Source organism: Crocuta crocuta, unplaced genomic scaffold (genome assembly GCF_008692635.1).
Source record: "Crocuta crocuta isolate KB4526 unplaced genomic scaffold, BGI_CrCroc_1.0 scaffold196, whole genome shotgun sequence".
Lineage (NCBI taxonomy): Eukaryota > Metazoa > Chordata > Mammalia > Carnivora > Hyaenidae > Crocuta > Crocuta crocuta.
In genome coordinates this window covers 4,212,974-4,233,562 of record NW_027531026.1, presented here as the reverse complement: position 1 = coordinate 4,233,562, position 20,589 = coordinate 4,212,974, and the positions used below count along the sequence as shown (strand labels likewise).

General features: G+C 36.5%; 2 protein-coding genes across 4 annotated transcripts in view; one reads left to right on the top strand and one right to left on the bottom strand.

Moving 5' to 3' along the window:
• Positions 1–242: 242 nt before the first annotated feature.
• On the top strand, positions 243–14,245 carry LYSMD3 (LysM domain containing 3). Its single transcript, XM_077770980.1, has 3 exons — positions 243–442; positions 3,734–3,996; positions 9,717–14,245. The coding sequence occupies exons 2-3, from the start codon at positions 3,742–3,744 to the stop codon at positions 10,386–10,388; spliced, it is 927 nt and encodes a 308-aa protein (XP_077627106.1). The 5' UTR covers positions 243–442; positions 3,734–3,741; the 3' UTR covers positions 10,389–14,245.
• A 608-nt stretch (positions 14,246–14,853) lies between these two features.
• POLR3G (RNA polymerase III subunit G) overlaps positions 14,854–20,589 on the bottom strand; it is a 40,750-nt gene continuing 35,014 nt past the window's right edge. For all 3 annotated transcript variants that reach the window (XM_077770981.1, XM_077770984.1, XM_077770983.1), the window contains exon 8: positions 14,854–16,669. In XM_077770981.1, coding sequence (XP_077627107.1) covers positions 16,583–16,669 — 87 coding nt within the window. In that variant the 3' untranslated portion in view covers positions 14,854–16,582. The remainder of the gene's footprint in view (positions 16,670–20,589) is intronic.

The following is a 20,589-nucleotide window of genomic DNA, read 5'->3' as shown; positions in this document are numbered from 1 at the left end:
GCAGCCAGAAGGTCGCTCCCGATCACCGGGTTACCGAGACCCAGCAGAATTTGCCCTCGAAGCTGCTACCACGGCCGGTGCGGGAGCTGGGGCAGACGGGGAGGAGACATGGGCGGGGCTGGAACTCGGACCCCGCCCCCCGGCCCTGGAGGCGTCCCTGCGCATGCGCACCGAGCGCCGACCATTGTNCCCCCTCCTCTCTCGTCCTCCTCCTCCTCCCCCACTCCTGCCCACCTCCGCCCACTTGACGCGATGACGCACGGCAGGTTTGCGGACGTGGCGGCGGCGCACGGCCCGGAAGGCAGAGACGTTGGTGGCGGTGGCGGCAGAGGACAGGGGCGGCTAGAATCGCAGGGTTGGTCATGAATTTGCCCGGGACCGGAGCCGCGGCGGCGGACCTGGCAGCGGGCTCCTTGTTGCGTCCCTGCTGCTAACGGAACAGGTAAAGATGGCGGTCGGTGGGATTGGGCCCCAGCTATGCTTTTCTTGCCGGAGACAGGGAGGAGCCCTCGGCCGCAGGTGTAGCCCGGGCCGCCGCTTGGGGCTTAGATCCCGGCCTGCATGGAGGAGATCCTAAGACAGAGGAGACCTTCGCGACCAACCCCACCGCAGCTCCTCTTTACTCTCGGGGAAACTGAGGCTCAGAGGAAGGACTCCTACCTGTCTGATTCTCGGAGCCACGCATTTAAAACCTAAACACTACATTCCCCCCGCAACAATATATGCTGACAGCATGTCGTCCACACCGCCCAAGTGTGATGTTGTGGCTTAAAAATCTCAGATTTAATTATCGTATAAACAAGGAAAGAAAAAAATCTCGCTGTGTGGAATGGAGAGGAAGAGAAGTTTTTAAAAACTGAATTGCCCCTGGTGGATACAGTCCCTTTTATTGCTTGTGCCCTATGGCCCTTTTATTGCTCTCTACTTAAGGAAATTCAAAGTAAAACACCCAACAACAGTTATTATAAAGTAGGAAGGTGTTTGGGAAACGTTTTCAGTTACAGAGTGAGCTGGTCGAATGTTTTAACAACGTATCCATTGGTAATTACTTTTTGCGATGGATTGTATTCTAGGTAGCATGCAGGCTTTTTTCCACCAACCCTAAGAGTTAAGACAAGTGAAGAACATTGAGCCAATGAGTTGAATACTATGTACTTTCTGCTCTCTCTGTAGTTGGCTTTGATACTTACCTGCTTGGGCCCCTGTCTTTCCACTTCACTTGGAGACAACCAATTCTTGATTATTCAGAAGCAGTATCCAGTTTGTGGTATTCTGCTGCCTGCAATTCATTACACATGACAGTGAAGAGATAGTAAGATGAAGTTCTAGTCGTATTATTTAGTATTTAGCAGTACACAGTGGAGAACGTTTGATAGCAATATGTAAAATGGCTTTGGGCATTGCTCAGTGAATTTCAACTGTACTGAGCCACTTTGGGATTTTAAGAACAAATTATTAGGGAGGAAAAGTCTAAAGGGCAGCACAGCAAGATCAATACATTTGAACGACTGTATGTTAAGTGGTTCTTAACTTTTAAGAGTCTGCTTAATATATAGCTATTATCTAGATTAGTCTAATAGAAACCCTTGGGTTCTTAAAGCATTGCATTGGTGCTGTACAGTAGAATCAGAAACTGGTTTTAGAGGGTTGGATTCAACTCTCTGAAATACTTCCATGAATTATGTATGTGCCTACATACAGAATGTAATCTCTTGTCATCCATATTACAAATTTAGACTTTTGGAGGTTTTTTTGTTTGTTTTGGGTTTTTTTTTTTCGGTCTTTTTCACTTAGTATTTGTCTATAGTATTCACAACTGAACTAAGTCCTTTAAGATACCATTTGGGCTTGCCTTCCATGACACACTATTTTTATGGTTTCTTCTTCTGAATATTCCTTTTCCATATTCTTTGCAGGCAGATTTTCCTTCACTTAGATACTACTACATGTAGCTTCAAGGCTCAGTCTTGGCTCCTCTTCTCTTATTCTGTACTTTCTCTAAGGAATCTCCTTTATACCTATACAGTTTCAGTTTCTTCCTATGCACATGAGTCATGAAATTATATTTCTTACCCAGACCTTTCTGAATTTGACTGTATAGCCCATTGACTACTCCACCTTCTTTCGGGCTGTCTTAGAGGAATTTATAATCAATAGTCCAGCCTCCTGATTGTCTTCCAGTGTTGGGTATTTTAGAGACTGGCATTACCATCTACTCAGTGATGCAAATCAGAAATCTTGGCATGATTCTTCTTTCCTTTTTTGATATCTGAGTTGCAATATTAAGTCCTAAGTATTTTATCTCCAAAATGCCTTTTACTCCTTGTCTACTTCTTTCCATCTTTTACAATAACTGAAAAATATATACTATCCTTTCTTTTTTTTTTTTAATTTTTTTTTTTTTATTTATTTCTAGGAGAGAGAGAGAGAGACAGCGTGAGCAGGGGAGGGTCAGAGAGAGAGGGAGTCACAGACTGAAACAGGCTCCAGGCTCTGAGCTGGCAGTCAGCACAGAGCCCGACGCGGGGCCCGACCCCACGGACCGCGAGATCATGACCTAAGCGAAAGTCGGACGCTTAACTGACTAAGCCACCCAGGCGCCCCTCTACTATCCTTTCTTATGTGAACATTTAATATGAAGCTAGAACAGGGCATGTAGAATTAGTTTTTTTATATTTTTGTTTTGTTTTTAATGAGAATAGGCCAGCTTGATGAAGGTCACTTGAGAGTGCATGTAACCAAAAATACTCATTGATGTCCGCTTATTGATGTATGTTTTTAATTTAGGTCAGTGCTCAGTCTGAAGTAGAAATGAATGTAGTGACCTAAAATATGTTCAGTCTTTATGGATCATAAATTGAGTTGGATGAGGTCTTTTTTTTTTTTAATTTTTATTTATTTCTGAGAGAGAGAGAGAAAGACAGCATGAGCAGGGGAGGGTCAGAGAGAGAGGGAGTCACAGACTGAAACAGGCTCCAGGCTCTGAGCTGGCAGTCAGCACCGAGCCCTACGGGGGAATTAGAACCCACGAACCGTGAGATCATGACCTGAGCCAAAGTCAGACGCTTAACCAACTGAGCCACCCAGGCGCCCCTGTATGAGGTGTTTGATAAATATTGGTGAAAAGCTTCTCAAGGATAAGAATCCTTAGTCTAGGGCAAAATTATGACCTATATAGAAAGCACATACTATACTAAACATAAATACTGAAGTCTGCTTGATCCAAGGAAGTGGGTAGGTAGTACAAAAGACATATGAACTTAAAATGCTGAACAAGCCAGAATATTGGATTTATTGAAGTGTTTTGTTTGTACATATAAAACATGTACTTTGATTTTATCAGAATTATAAATTGTACATATATGATCAGAAGTTGTAATATAGAATATAAAAATATTTCCTTAATTTTATTCATATACTGAGAATAAGGGGAGCTTAGTTTTTTGTTCTTAAGCAATAACAGTTTACTTTTGTGGAAATGTTTATCACTTCTACTTTTGTGATACATGGTTTATAAGAATGGATTACTTCTTCCTCCCCTCTCATTGTTTCTGCTGCCAGATATGTTCTTTGCACTTTAACATCCTCTAAAACTCAAACTTAAGTTCTTAAATAACTAAAATCATTCTTAAAATATATATATATATAACGTGTCCTGAATGTAAGATTCATGTAACTTTGTCATATGGATCAGCTACATTCCAGGGTTTTCTCTGCTTTCTTTCCCCCTCAGATTTTGACATGGCAGGGAGACATCAGAATCGTAGTTTTCCTCTTCCAGGAGTTCATTCAAGTGGTCAACTACATGCGTTTGGAAATTGTACAGACAGTGACGTATTGGAGGAGGATGCTGAAGTGTATGAGCTTCGATCCAGAGGAAAAGAGAAAATACGAAGAAGTACATCAAGAGATAGACTTGATGACATTATAGTATTAACAAAAGATATACAGGAAGGAGATACTTTAAATGCAATAGCCCTTCAGTACTGTTGTACGGTAAGTTTGAATTTGATTTTGCATAATGCCACCCCAAATTACTTGTTCATTAGCACAAATTGAAGTAAGGTCTGTGCTCTTTTATCTCATCTTTTACTTTCTTTCCATAAAAGTCTGTATTATGTTGGTAGATGTTATCTTTTTAAATTTTTAAGTGAAGAGTTGGATATCTGTTTCTTTCTAAATCCATGAGTGTAGTTTCAGTATTAAAAGACACCCAAACGTGTTATCTTTTCTCCTTATTCAAGTTGTAAGAGAATATAGAAATACATAAGGAAAAATTTTTTTCTGCCTCATCTTCCTAAAATAACACACTTTGGTGTGTTTCCTTCCATACCTTTTTTGTGCTTCTAAAAATAATATACATATATGTAATATATAAACATATATCTAAAATACTTGAGGTGTTGGTGATTTTTGTTTTTCTGTTTAAAAAAAATTTTTTTTAAATGTTTATTTTTGAGAAAGAAAGAAACAGAGTGTGAACCAGAGAGGGGTAGAGAGAAAGGGAGACACAGAATCCGAAGCAAGTTCCGGGCTCTGAGCTGTCAGCACAGAGCCTGACATGAACTCTGAGATCCTGACCTAAGCCAAAGTTGCCCTTTTAACCGACGGAGCCACCTTGGTGCCCTGATTTTTGTTTTTTAAAAATCGTTTGAGGTGCCTGGGTGGCTCGGTTGAGTGTCTGGCTTCAGCCCAGGTCATGATCTCACAGTTTGTGAGTTCCAGCCCCAAATTGGCTCATTGCTGTCAGGGCAGAACCCTCTTGAGATCCTCTGTCTCCCTCTTTCTCTGCCCCTCCCCGGTTCATGTGTGCATGCACGCTGGCTCACTCTTTCAAAAAAAAAAAAAATATATATATATATGTATATATATATGTAAACATTTAAAAATTGGTTTATACTATGCTTATTACTTTGCAAGTTGCTTTTGCCTTTTTCATTTCTTATTTTTTTTTCTTAATGTTTATTCATTTACTTTGAGAGAGAGCACGAGCAGGAGAGGGACAGAGAGAGAGTGAGAAGGAATTCCAACAGGCTTTGTGCTGAAAGCAGTCTGTGTAGAGCCTGACAACGGTTTTGATCTCATGAATAATGAGATTATGACCTGAGCCAAAATCAAGAGTCAGACACTTAACTTACTGAGCCATGCAGGCACCCCTCATTTCTTAATATATCATAGACATGCCTCACTCTCTTACAGATCTAACTCATTTTATAAAGTTATATAATATTGCATAGAATGGATATACCATAATATTAAGTTGTTCTATCATGTAGTCGGGATTTTCTCCATATTTTAACTTGTGTGGTGAATATCATCATCATCACTGTGTCTTTAAATAGTGGTACGTAGGATGCCTGGGTGGCTCAGTTGGTTAAGTGTCCAACTTCGGCTCAGGTCATGATCTCAAGGTTCATGGGGTTGAGCTCTGTGCTGACAGATCAGAGCCTGGAGACTGCTTCAGATTCTGTGTCTCCCTCGCTGTCTGCCCTTCCCACACTCGTGCTATGTCTTTGTCTCAAAAGTAAACGTTAAAGAACTTTTTTTTAATTAAAAAAATAATAAGTGGGGTTACCTTTATTTCTGTGGAATAGATTCCCCAAAGTAGGGTTGATTAATAGGAAGGTATATTTTTTATTTTCATAATACTAAACTCTGTTTTTATTCCTATTTTATATCTGTGTCTTTATGTCCATCTTGCATCCTTAGTGTGGAATCTGTTTTCTTTCATGTAAACACACTGTTATGGAAATTGTTAGAACATTTTTTCAAACTTAATAATTTTCACATGCTTTATTCATGTTCTCATACTCCTAGTAGAATTTTGAAATATATGTACTGTGTACCTCGTAGCACATTTTAAAGTGAGTTTAGATACTTCCTACTAATGACTTTATGGATATACTTTCGAAAATGTTGTCACTATTGATATTTAGAAGTAAGACTGTTAGAATACTCATTATATACACTCTTTCTCACTCTGTCTCTCTTATTTTAAATGTTTATTTATTTTTGAGAGAGAGTATGAGCTGGGAAGGGGCAGAGAGAGAGAGGGGGACAGAGGATCTGGAGCAAGCTGTGGGGCTCGAACTGTGAGATCATGACCTATGCTGAAGTTGGACCCTCAACCGACTGAGCCACCCAGGTGCCCTACGTACCACCATTTAAAGACACAGTGATGATGATGATGTGATGATACTCACCACTCTTTAGTAGCATGAAAGTTTTATCATTCTTTTTTCTCCTTGATTAAAATTTTGATCCTCCCCCAACAGCCTTCCATAGGTATATTTTTGTACTTGAAAGCCTTTATTGGTTACCTGTCATAGTTCTCTTTAATAAAATCATACATATTTATAGGCTTGTTTATACAAATACATTCAAATTTATTTTATTTTTCAAATGTCTATTTTGAGAGAGAGTGTGATCGTGAGCGGAGGAGGGGCAGAGAGAAAGGGAGGGAAAGTCTCAAGCTGATAGTGCAGAGCCCAATGTGTGGCTTGATCTCAGGAATCATGAGATCATGGCCTGAGCTGAAATCAAGAGTCAGATTTTTAACCTGAGCCATCCTGGTGCCCACAAATATGTACAAATATAAATTTAATTTTTAAAAATTTCCTATGAACATAAGGTTCTTTGTATTAATTTTTCTGAATAATTATTGTAATTCATAGCTGGTCAAAACAGATACATTAAGAATTTTAATTTAAGAATTTAATGAAATATTTTAGTGAAACACATTTCTTGCTGAGGTAAGAGCTTGGTTATTTGGGGGTTTTTGCAGCTCGTTCATGTAGGCTGTGCCATTTATTATTATAGTATGTCTGATTTAATTTTTAACGTAAATATGTGAATTCATATTTTGTAGAAAAATAATTTGCAGAATGTGCTTTAGAAGGTTGGTGATGGATAGTAACTAAGATTTAAAATTAAGAACAAGGCTAAAATTACCAAGGTGGAGATTCAAGAGAAGATTGTGGTCCAGTAGCTTTATTAGAGAAAGAAACGGATTTTTCTTTAACAAACCTGATAAATCGTCTTAGAAGAAGAGAAGTTTGAAATGCTATCTAAATGATTAAAAATAGGTCATATTTCCAGTGAGGTGAAAAAGAGAAAAAATGAGTATATGGGAAGAAAGGTATAGGGGAGTGATATAGAGAAGATTTTGAGAAAATGAGGTGAACAACAGAGGTAGTTTAATAGGTGTTTCAAAAGTGAGTGGTGTAGATTGATTGGGATGAAGCACTTTGAGATAATTGAGGAAAAGTTTTATCTATATAGTAGAACACTGCTATATGGTTTAACAAGATTACTACAAAATGGTAGGGAAACCTGCTGGTGAGTTGGAGGGGACCCAATAAGGAGATTATTGGAATAATTCAAGTGAAGATGATCAGGGCTTAGACTGAAATATGTGTAATAATGATAGAGAAGAAGTTTACAGAGTTTATTTGGGGGTATTCAGCTGATTCCTTATTTAAAATGAAGAATGATGAAAGGGCAGTTAGCTTAACATTAGAGGAAAGAAGATCTTGTCTACAGTAGGGAAGATTGATACAACAGAGTTAGGGAGTTAAGCAATGCTCCTTTTGCTAGGCGCTCAAACTGCAAAAAAAAAAAAAAAAAAAAAAGGATGAACCTTACAAAAGGGTTTACACTTTAAAAATAGGGTACTTATGGGGCGCGTGGGTGGCACAGTTGGTTAAACATCTGACTTCCACTCAGGTCACCGTCTCGCAGTTGGTGAGTTCGAGCCCTGTGTAGGACTCTGTGCTGACAGCTCAGAGCCTGGAGCCTGCTTCAGAGTGTGTATCTCCCTCGCTTTGACCCTCCTCCACTCACACTCTTGTCTCTCTCTCTCAAAAATAAACATTTAAAAATTGACTCCACATAGTTTATTGTCTCGTCTAGTTGCACCTCAGTTCTCTTTCCATCCTCCTCCCACATACACACTTGCAGGGAGTTGATTTTTCCAACAGGAACTCATTCTTCAGTGAACTTGATCAGGAGTCTGCAGTTGATGAGTCACCACTCCCTCCTAAAAACTCTTCTTTGTTTGACCTCCTTTATTTTTCAGCTTTCTGATTTTCCTACTGGTAATATTTACTAACAGCTAATATTTGCATAATGTACTATATATTGCTATTTGAATGTTCATTTGTTTTAATTTATTAATTTTTGCAAAACTCTATGTGGTAGGTAATGTTAGTACTGTCATTTTACATATGTGGAAATTGAATTGTAGAAAGGCTAAACAACTTGCCCCAAATCATATAGCTAGAAAGTGTCGGAGCAATCCTTCAAACCCAGATAGTTCATGCTTTTAAGCACCATTGTATATTGCTTCCTTGGCCACTCTTTGCTTTTAAATATATTATTTTTAAATAATCTCTGTACCCAACATGGGTCTTGAACTTAAACCCCAAGATCAAGAGTCACACACTCTTATTGACTGAGCCAGCCAGCCACCCCTTGGCCACTCTTTCTTATTCTCCTTTGTAGATTTCTCTTACTCAGCATAACCCTCAAATGTTGGCATTCCTCAGAGATCTTTCATTGATCTCCTTTTTCTCCCAGTCTTTTTTAGTGAATCTGTGTACTCCTGTGACTTCATTTACCATTTTTTGCTGATGATCCACAATTCAATATTTCTAGATGAGATCATTCTTTCGAATTTCAGACATATAACTATAACTCTGTTGGATAGCTTCCACCTGGGTTTTTCAGTCATCTCAATGTCAACATGTATAAAATCTGTGTTTATTCTCTTTTCTCCCTCCAGAGTGTTCTATATCTCACTAAATGGCATCATTACTAGACACACTTTACCTCTCTGACATCAATCAGGTGATAAATATTAGGACTTAGGTTAAAGCACTGATGGAAATCACCAGTGGGACTAATCACTTAATGATTGTGGGAGCCTTAGCATAATAACTGGTAATCTGAGGAACACTCTCATGCTCTCCCTCCTCACAATGGCAGGTGGCTAGGATATACAGACAGGTTGAGGACTGTATAATATATAGGGAAAGCTTATAAAAAATGACTTATCTTGAGGGTGGTTGACTACTACATGAACACAGAATTAGAGAAAATGTCATCAGAAGACAAGGAGAGAGAGAAATTATGTTATCAATTCTAAGGTGCATTTTTTTCCCACAGATTTTAGCATCTTGGAAAGTGGAATGGTGGCACTTTCAATATTGATGTTTTTTTCCCCTTAATGATAAATAATGGCACATCTTAGAGTTGGTGGCATGTTAGTTTCAATAAAATACAGTAGTTTTAGTTGGATAAGTTGACATTTCCCTGTATTCTAGTTGCAAGACTGGAAGAAAGAACATATATATTGTCATCCTTCTCAAATTGTTTACAAACAGCAGAAGTGTGATATTTGTGTATGATGTACAAAGAGAAATATAGGATTCCAGAATCTACTTAAATACCTAACATTAGTGTTAATAATACATGAGTGAAAGTAAAAAGTAATTAGTGGTTTCCTAAGACTGGTAGATCAAGAGTAGTGTAGAACTGTTATCCACCAATAAGATAAAATCTCTTTGGGTGTGATAACTTAATATTACTACTAATTAAGCTCTGCCTTTTTTTTCCTTCCAAAAGTAATGGGATGAATGAATACTATTACCTCTGTTTTGATTGAGAATTCAGTTGAATGTTGCATTTTGTTTGTTTCTTTTTTTTTTTTTTTACAGGTAGCAGATATCAAGAGGGTTAATAATCTCATCAGCGATCAAGACTTTTTTGCCCTTAGGTCTATCAAAATTCCAGTTAAAAAGTTTAGTTCATTGACTGAAACACTTTATCCTCCAAAAGGAAGACAGGCTTCACGTCCATCATCTGTTCAGTTTGTTCCAGAACAACAGGACATTTTGCCATCTAATGATTCTCTTTCTTCCAGTGAATCAGCTGGCAGCTTTTTAAAAGAAGTAGACAGAGACATAGAACAAATAGTAAAATGTACAGACACCAAAAGAGAAAACCTTAATGAGGTGGTATCTGCTTTAACAGCACAACAAATACGTTTTGAACCTGATAACAAAAACATTCAACGTAAGGATCCTTATTATGGAGCAGACTGGGGAATAGGGTGGTGGACAGCTGTAGTGATAATGTTGATAGTAGGGATAATAACGCCAGTGTTTTATTTGCTGTATTATGAAATTTTAGCTAAAGTGGATGTTAGTCATCATTCAACAGTGGATTCTTCCTCACATTTGCATTCAGGAGTCACACCCCCATCACAGCAGAGAGAAGTAGAAGATGGAATTGGTCCGACTAAAGGAATACCCTTTGGCCAACATGATCATAAACTCTATAGTCAAGATTCTCAATCACCTGCTGCTCAACACAAAACACAGCAGTGAGCTCATACTTACAGTGTTAATGATCATGTGTATCTGGGGTGTGGTGAATCATTTATATTCAGTAACCACTTTAAAGGCAGAAAAGTTAAGGAGATTGAAGATGCTTTTGTTTTTCATCCTTTTTTTGGAGCCATTTACAAATAGATTATCAAAGTTTTACAGTTGCTAGTTGTTGATATTGAGAGTTATAAATCCATATATCTTGTATCAGTGCTAAAGCAGAAATGAATTTAAATATAGGTCTAGAAAGTTCTTAACTTGGAAAATGTATCATTTTTTATATTCAAGACTGGTTATGTTTTATTTTTCAAGTAATTATTTTTTGGCTTAAGGTTATTAATGTTAAATATATTAGGCAAAATAATTTTTATAAGCCCCCAAAATAATGTGTTATGGTTGGGAAGTTGCCGTTTGGTCACTGGAACACTGGATTAGGGCAATACCTAAAAGTAATCTTCGTCTCTTACAGCTTGCTGCCTATGCTTCTGTTTTTTAACTGATTACATTTGCCTCTGTTATTTGAAAGCACTTTTGTAATTCTTTAATGAAAAGTGTTATACAGATTTGCATTATTTAGGAAATAAATCCTCACATACTGTGATAAGTTGTTGCTGTGTTACGTGTAGTAACATGCCTTAATTACATTTAATGCCTTATAATATTACTCTAGGTAAGCTAATTTAATTTTTAGAATTAAAATTAAGTATTATTTCATATGGTCCAATAGGATTCATAACATAGACTGTATAAATTCGTCTCCACCTTCACTATCAAGCACAACTTCATGGGGTTAAAACAAATTTTCATTGTCTGCCTCTGTGGTCTGTTGTAGAAAGTGGTTCATTAATCAAAAGCAAAGATGAGAGACCTTTTGCATTAACAGTAACAGACTATTTATTGATCCATTAATCTAGATTTTTCAAAGAGAAAATGTTCAACTTAAACCTTTTTTCCTCTCTGAACTGTAGCATCAAATTGGGCAACAGAGGCCAAAGGTGTGTGGATCACTTGAAAGGGCTTGATAGTGCTATTTCTTAAGATTTGCTGTTGATCACACACAGCCTGGCTAAATAGCATCATTTGCATACTGATTTCCATCATTTAATTTTTTAAAGTATGTGTTTTAAAAATGTAACAAAATCATTCATTAGAAGTAAGATTTGGTGGAGTCTGGTTTTCCTGTTTTGTGTAAAATAAAGTATGTACCTTTAGGTATATAATACCACTTCATTTTCTGGGCATTATTTACTAATTTTTAATGTTTCAGCTTTTGACCAGTCATTTTATATTTCAGACTCCAATACTGATAACAAGTGGGATGAGTAAGTACATATGGTAAATGAGGTTTATGTACTTGCAGGAGCAAAGTATCATAAAAACATGGGACAAAGAAGTCAAACATTAAAGCCCTTGCGTATATTAAAGGACCTTAGACAATTAACGAAAATGTTAATATTGGAAGTTGTAGCAAAATCATTTTTTGAGTAACTCTTCAGTTTGAAATTTTAAAATTGTTTTAATGTGCCTTGGCATCTTGAAAATATGTATGATCTTTCTACTTTATGCTCAGTGTTAACTTGGTCAATTTACATTGTATTTATTATGCCTGCTGAAAAATCAAGTTTTAGGGAAAAAAATGGATTATTTTAGGGTGTAATGAAGAATTTGTTTACATCAAATTGATGAAATTACAGAGTCAGTGATTCCTTTTTGCTAGTGGTGCTTTGAAATTGTGGTAAGTCTGATTTCCAAATTAAGTAAGGTAAGGTAGTGAAGTGTACTGTGTACTTGATTAAAAACCATTTCACTCTTGCAGAATGTCCCCTTTCTTGAAGGAAATAGAACATATCCATATGACACAATCAGGCAGTTTCCTTTTTCTTTTTTTTTTTTTTTTTTAAATGTTTTATTTATTTCTAGGAGAGAGAGAGAGAGACAGCGTGAGCAAGGGAGGGTCAGAGTGAGAGGGAGTCACAGACTGAAACAGGCTCCAGGCTCCGAGCTGGCAGTCAGCACAGAGCCCGACGCGGGGCTCGAACCCACGAACCGTGAGATCGTGACCTAAGCGAAAGTCGGACGCTTAACCGACTAAGCCACCCAGGCGCCCCGGCAGTTTCCTTTTTCTATACATTTCCTAAGCATTTAACAGATCTAGAATAATTTTAGCTTTTAAAAAGTGCTAATATACATCAAAATTTGTAGCAAATACAGATTAGTTTGTAAAAATAACAATTATTGTTTGATATTGTGGATTTTGTGTTGAAACCCTTCTTTGAATTTACTTGGATGCTTTACATTAGAAGGTATATATGTAACACATATATGCTAGCAACTACAAATGGTTGTGTTTGCTTCACTTAAAAAAATAGTTGTAAGTGAAGAAAAATCTGTTTTTAGGGCAGATTATTATTTTTTTTTTTAAAGTCTGAGTACAAATGGTTAAGGTTGTTTTGAACTATTGGATGCCATTTAAAGTTTTTGCCATCCTGCTCCTAGAAAATTATGGGATTTGTCTTCAAAATACAGATTAAAATGGATTATACAGTCGGCTGGCCACATCAGAAATAGAAAACTGTAATGCTAAATGAACTTTTCCAAAGGAATTATTGTTTAAAACTTTTCTTTTTTTGGACTCTACTTGGCTTGTTCAGTGGCTTGAAGAATTCTTTAAATGAACCACTACTTAGTGATTAGTTCTTTTTAAGCTATCTATTTCTAAAATTACCTACGTGGGAAATATGAAGGATGTTTCAGAAATACGAAGCAAGGATCCAGTCAGAGAATTACAGGGTAAAGGTGGAGTTCTTAAAAGTCTCTTTAAATGGTGCATTATGATGGGTATCATTCTCACTTTGAATTACAACAGTGTTACTCAGGAAATCAGTAATTTTCTTCCAAGTATGTGCATATTGCACTGTTAGATCATAGAAGTATTTGAATGCTTTATTTAATTCTTTTAACGTATGCAAAAACTATAAATCTTTTGTATAATGTATTTTATACAAATGCAAAATGGAATTGTAGAACATTGTTAGCATGTACATCTGTAAAACTGGTTTTTAAAATTTTCTGCCCCTTATTTTTCATATTTTAAGATATGCAAAATGTAATAAAGTTTCTATTTTATTATTCAGTGTAAAATGGAAGCTGTTGAATTTAATTGAATAAAAGCAAACCTTTTCTCCTCCTCTTTCAAACTATTTAAAATAGAGATACTATGTAAGGTAGATAGAATTGCCATAGGTTTAGCAGTTCAGTTCATATTTCATTATACTGAAGTAAAATCCACTGATTATAGGACATAAATGAAAACAAATTTCAGATGAATGTTCTCTGGATGTGCTTCGATATCAGAGAAGATGACCTTAAAAGGCATGGTCCATGACTTCTTAGCAAGCTGTGGGTCAGACATCTCACAAAATGCTCTATATGTAAATTTTATCATAAAACCACCTTTCCACTTCAAGCATATTTTAAAAAGTTACCAGTAGCAAAAAGAAAAAGTTGGTTTGAAGCTTTTATTTATTTAATGGAGGAATTTGTGATGTAATCCTTGTTTTTCCTTAAAATTGTATTTAAAATTACTTTTTAATAGAAAGTGTTTACTAACTCCAGAGCCTTTAACCATATTAAGACAAAGCCATTGACACTGTACGTTATGGTAGAGATGGAAAGGTTAACAAGGATTTCTTTTGTACCCAGTGTAGGTCTGTGATACCAGTGATCACTGTCTGCCAAATCTGAATGTGTTATCATGACTTCAGTCACCTTGAGTTTTCTTTTTTGTTGGTGTTTATTCAAGAATATTTGATACTGTCATTCTTTTTCAATAAATATTTTACTAGGCAAAATCTGTATTAGTTTTCTCTATCAAATATGTTTATGTTTAAGTAGGCTCAAAATAAGACATGTTCATATAAAACAAAAGGACACAATTTTGTTTTGTAAGAATTTAATGTGTAAACAGAAAAATAAGCATTATAGCAAAAAGGTTTGCCTATTAATATAGCAATGTTAAAGACACTTCACCAACAAGTACTTTTTTATATATAGGAGGCTGTCTCTGCATTAAAGTTTACCTTCTTATGGAATAACCAACTTCATAGTCCCTGAGAATTTAAGCCAGAAAAGCAAGGTTCATGCTGATAAAGCAACCTGCAAATACTCCATCTGTCCTTTCTCACAGCTGGTCACCTTTAAACTTCTACAAAGATCTTCCAAGTGGGGAAGACAGTGCACTTAAGACAGATGGCTAGGGCCTCCTGGGAGCTAATCCTTGCCCAAAAGGGCTGTCTGCTGGACTAAAATTGTGGAGGCAAACTGAAAGTTAGAAAAATACTTCAGTGTATTTGCTCAATTCACAAGGTTATCTGCAGATTTATAAGAAAGTAAATGGAACCATTGAGATCAGATTCCTAGAAGTGGTATTTGGCTAAGGTACTAAGGAAGTGAGAGAATGAAACAATGTTTTTTAAATTTTTATTTTTTGAGAGAGTGCATGTGTGCAAGCACGCACAAGCGGGGGAGGAGCAAAGGGAGAGGGAGGGAGAGAATCTCAAGCAGGCTCCATACCCAGTGCAGAGCCCGACGTGGGGCTCCATCTCACGATTGAGATCATGACTTGAACCGAAATCAAGAGTCGACACTTAACTGATTAAGCCACTCAGGTACCCCTAAAATATCAATGTTTTAATTAATAATCTTAAGTGACTTTATTTGTCCATTACAACTGGGAACTATGAGTTTCTCTTTTAAGTCCAGTAGATTGCTGTTTTAGCATATATTTTTAATTCCTGTTCTCTATTAAGAATGTTTAAAGTTTCCCAGAAGCTTATTTCAACAAATCACATGTGATCAACACAGCACTGAATAATGGTCCTCACACCCATCTTGAATTAACTGAGGAAGTATTAAAATTGAAAATGATCTTTTTCCTGAGAAAGTCATGTTACAAAATGGCACAAGACAATATAAATGTTTTCTAATCTTCCCCTCCAGAATACACTATGGAAAATCAGGTTATAATATATTTTGTGAGGAAAATATGTTTGATTTTTGAAACTTTTCAATTAGCCAGCTACAATTTTTTGAGAATGAGGGCCAAATTGAAATTGAGTGATCATATTTGTAAGGTATGTATGAATATATATGGCAAAGTTTGGTTGGTGTCTAAGCAGTTTTATAGAAATAGTTTACAAGTGGAGAAACTAAGGCACAGAAAACTTAACCAAGCTCATTTTCAAGGCTGAGTCTAATAGTAAAGGCGGAAATTGGATTTGGCTGTGATTCTCAAGGTTAGTAATAGGTAATATCTTCCCCAAAGGTAATATCTTTTCCCCCAAAGGGAAAAATTAATTTATCTTTTTGGTAGGTAATATTAATCATTTAAAAATACATAATATGAATTCCCTTGAAAAATCTTTGGCATTTGTGTGTCTTTGGAGGCTGAGGGATTTTAGGTATTTTCCCTGCCAAATATAAAAAAGCAGGGGAGCTAGTTTTTAATAAACAAAAAAGATTAATCTTAATTTTAAAATGACCTGAGTTTTATCCTGCACTGTGATATAAATCACTTGGGTAATTAGGAGTCCTGTGAAATTTAACAGCAGCTGCTACACCTCAAAAATGTGGCATTTTTCCCAGCGTGTATGTTTTTGATCACAAAATTTCCAATCTCATAAATTATGCAGTTGTGAACTCAGGTTTATGTAGTCACAGCACAGAACATACCATGTAAAAGTAAAAGATAAAATTTTCAAGTTTCATTGTTTTTAAAGTGCTCCTTGTGCAGTATTAAGTCAATGCTCAGATTACAGTAACCCACTATGATGACTAGTAATAGTTTTACAGCAGATCAAGTTAAACAAGAATAATTTGTTCAAGTATGAATACATAGATTAAAAGATGCAAAAACTCTAGGCACATTCAAATCCAAATAATACAAAAAAAAAAAATCCACTTGAACACATAAGAGGGATGACGGGTTTTGAGAAGGAATGTCAGAGCATCAGAGACTAACTGGTAAGGTACCTAGTATGTAAACTCAACGTGGTTCTGAATATTTTGACAGCAAATATTTGTCTAACGAAACAGGAACAAAAATACAATACTCATTCCTTATCGGAAATAGAAAACAAGTCTGTCCAAATGTTTAGAAGTTGTATCACAAAGATATTTTTGGAGAAATTCCATAGCTAATAGGTTGCTTCATCCATGTTGTCATCACTGTCTGCACCAAAATCATCTCCATCTTCAAAGTATGAATTAATGTAGTCATTTTCCTAAGTGAAGTGAGAAATTTCTCAGTTAACATTAAAATGAATGGGTGGTAACATCATTATTAAAAAAACATAATGTAGGCTGTCCCTTTAACCTAAATTTATAAATATCAAATCTGGGTAATGAGAAAATATACCAGGCTTTAAAAAAGTCTCTGCTATTTCATCTGCTTAAAAAATACATTACTTTTCATTCCCATCCACCTGTGCTGCTTTCCACAAGACCATCACCTCCTACTATTCTCGGGCACCAACTAGTTAAGAGAAAATGAAGGAATGTCTGTTACTCCTTAATAGAATGATACATCGAATTCATTACACCTTAGTAAGATGATACAGGGTTTAGTTAGCCAAACTACCAAATACTTACTACAAACAAACGTACAGATACTCAAGAAACAAAGTCAATTTACATTAACATTCAACTATACCAGAACTGAGGTTTTCAGTCCTGATGTGTAATTGAGCAGAAGTAGAGAGATTTTTGCTTCCTATCAAAGTACAGGTCTCAATTACTACATGGCAATGAGAAAGAATGAAATCTAGCCATTTGTAGCAACGTGGATGGAACTCAAGGGTGTTATGCTAAGCGAAATAAGTCAGGCAGAGAAGGACAGATACCATATGTTTTCACTTATAAGTGGAACAGGAGAAACTTAACAGAGGACCATGGGGGAGGGGAAAGGGAAAAAAGAGATGGGGAGAGGCAAACCATGAGAGACTCTTGAATGCTGAGAACAAACTGAAGGCTGATGGGGGTGGGGGAGAGAGGTATGGAGGTGACGGGCATGGAGGAGGGCACTTGTTGGGATGAGCACTGGGTATTATATGGAAACCAACTTGACAATAAACTATAAAATAAAAAAATAAAAAACAAAAGTGCAGGCCTCAAGATACCAAGTAAAATCTAGAAAATGCCATTTTCTATCCAGGGGCCCTCAGTTTCCTTGAGGTTAAGAGGGATTCAACTCCTAGGAACACTTCAATTACTAAGACTGAGTAAGATTATTATCCATGTAAATGATTCCTGATATTTCTGTGCTATCAAAAATTTAAAAATCCACTTTGGATATGAATTAAAAGAAATTTAAGAGCATTATTAACCAATTGCAATGTGTGGGCTGTATCTGGATTTTGGCTGGAACAAACAAAACTGGGATAATTGAAAATATTTAAACATTGGCTTAATATTTGATGATACTAAGGAATTATATTTCATTATATTATGTGTACTAATGATGTTGTGATGTTGCTAAAGAGCCCTTATTTTTTAGTTCATACTGAAATATTTATGGATGAAATGGTACAATGCCTAGGATTCGCTTTATAACAATCCAAGGTGGGTGGGGAATGGAAGTGGGGGGGACAGAAGTAAGATTGGGTGAATGAGTGGTTGAAAGATTGGCTATAAACTGATAATTGTTAAAGCTGGGTGATAAGTCCATAAGTGTTTATTTTACTAGTTACTAGATTTTTGTACACCATTGAAATCTGCCATAAAAATAACAATTTCTACATTTCAACTCTCTCTGAGTTATGAGAGTAACAAGACAGAGACTATTCTCTAAAGAAAGCCATCTGGATATCAGATTTTTAAGTATCTGCATGGTGGTATTTTTTACTATATAAGTTTATATAAATAATGAGAGACAACCTGCATTATTCAGATATAGATTTCATTACTTTGTCTTCCCTCAACACTGTAAGTTCCTATATCCAGTAAGTTTCCATGCCATCTCCAGGAAGATGGCCTGGTTTCTCGGTTGCCAAGAAATCTACTGATGTCTGGAAACATGGCTGAAGCCTGGGGCTAGCATACTGGGGAGGTGTGGCATGGTGGAGAGTTCAAATGAGAACACAATGTAAATGAAATTGGAAGGGATACTCCACTATTCCAAATCAAGCACATGCAACTTATGCTTTTGACATGAGCACCTCCAAGTGCGTTCTGTGATTCACACTAGGTAACTTTGTGATGTTAATCTTGATACAGGTACAAAGTAAGAACTTGTTGAAACTGATGGCTTACATGGTTCTTGGCTTTCATTTGAAAGTTTGCTGTTTTCTTTAATTACAGTATTCAAAAGACCGAAGAGAGAAAAAGTCTGTATTCCTTGAAGTTTACATAGAGCTGTTACATAGATAATTTGCTCCATTTACTATTCAGAAACAATGCTTATCAAATCCTCAATACATCAAGTTAATTAGCATGAATTTTTCATTAATGGACTGCTAAAAAGAGTAAAGAGTAAATATAGAAAGTCTTTAATCTCCCCTCTTCATTCTTCACCCAGCATCATACTCAAAACAGGTATCATTTTTCTATTAAAGTGGAAATATATTTATATAAACTGTGTTTAGTGCTTTGCTAAGGCCTAACACAGAATCCTGATGTCTGCTATTCTTGTTAGGGAAGATCTTTTAATTTCAACAGAGCTCACCTCAAGCAGACTTTATAAGCAGAGAATTCCAAAAGCCAGTCTTGAAAACAAACCACTAGCTACTCAAAGCTAATAGCACACCCTGACCCCCAAGGCCAGGTGGGACAACCAAAAATGTCTCCAGATATTACCAGATATACCTTGGAGGGCAAAATTATGACTGGTGGAGAACCACTGGTTCATAGCAACAAACTTTCAAACATGGTCTAACCATGATTCCTTCCAATCCAAGCAACAGGGTTTTCTAAAATACAAATATAAAACTACTCCACTGCTTAAAACTCCTTCAATGGCTCCCCACAGCACTCAGGGTAAGGTAACTGCTCAGCCTGGTACTTAAAACCCTTTTTTTTTCTCTGCTTCATCTCTCCACACACCCCCACTTACACTCTAGCCTAGCCATACTGACTTACCTGGTCAATTACACTATTATGCTATACCCTCCTCACCTGCAAGACTTCTCCATGCTCTTTTCTCTATCTGTAAGTATCCTCCGTTCCATTTTTCATCTTGATGTGATTTAGTCTTCAGGTTGTCTTCTTTGAAATACTTTCTTTCATATCATTAAAATGGAGTTTGGTGCCCTTACATACTCCTATAACATCTTGAACTATATATTACACCATAGCATTATTCACTATATTGTAATTATCTCTTCTCTTGTGTGTGTCCCCACTGGACCAATATCCTTGATGGGAGAACTGTATCTCACCTTGATATTCCCCTTGCCTAGTACAATTCCAGGCATACACTTAGTATAAAATTACTCTACACTGAATGAAAAAAAAAATGAGTAATATAACAACTAAAACTTTGGATAAGGATGCATTCAGGGAGACTGTAAAGAGAAAAGGAAATCGAAAGGAAGAACTCTGAAGAATACTGACATTTAAAGATGAGAAAGAACTCAACAGAGACCACAAAAAGGTACCAGACTAGGAGAAAAACAAGAAGTGTTGTGTCACAAAAACCCAAGAAAGCAACAATGTGTGCCTATGTCTTAGCATCCAGCAAAATGCCTGGCATATAGCGGATGCTGTAATTGCCTTAATTTGTTGAATTTAAATAAAGGAAATAATATTTTAATCATGATGTTGTGAGAGTTAAATCTCACAGAAAAGTCAAGTGAAATAAGGACTAAATTTTATCTACTGGTGAACTTGGTGGCAATAATTTTAATAGCATGTAGGTGGAAATCAGATGAAAAAACTAAATGCAGGAGGTTACAGGGGAGTAAGCAAGTTAAGTCAGCTAAATAGCTTTCCAGCTTTCCAGGACACCGCAGCACACTTGGAGGGGAATGTGGGGAACATATTTTATGAGAGATGAACGTGTTTTAATTCATGAATGCAAGAGATGAGTAGGAAAAGAGATTGAAAATATGAAAAGGGAAATGAGATGAGGATTATGGTCCCCTTCTCCCCTAAAAGGCAAGACAGTGAGTCCTAAATACGATGAAGCCTATTTCTTCCAGTGTTGGAG

What these genes read in the sequence shown, in the direction of transcription:
- LYSMD3 (XM_077770980.1), top strand. Translation starts at nt 3,742, where the DNA reads ATGGCAGGGAGACATCAGAATCGTAGTTTTCCTCTTCCAGGAGTTCAT. An exon ending in CCCTTCAGTACTGTTGTACG is followed by an intron (nt 3,997 to 9,716) that starts GTAAGTTTGAAT and finishes TTTTTTTTACAG; the next exon opens with GTAGCAGATATCAAGAGGGT.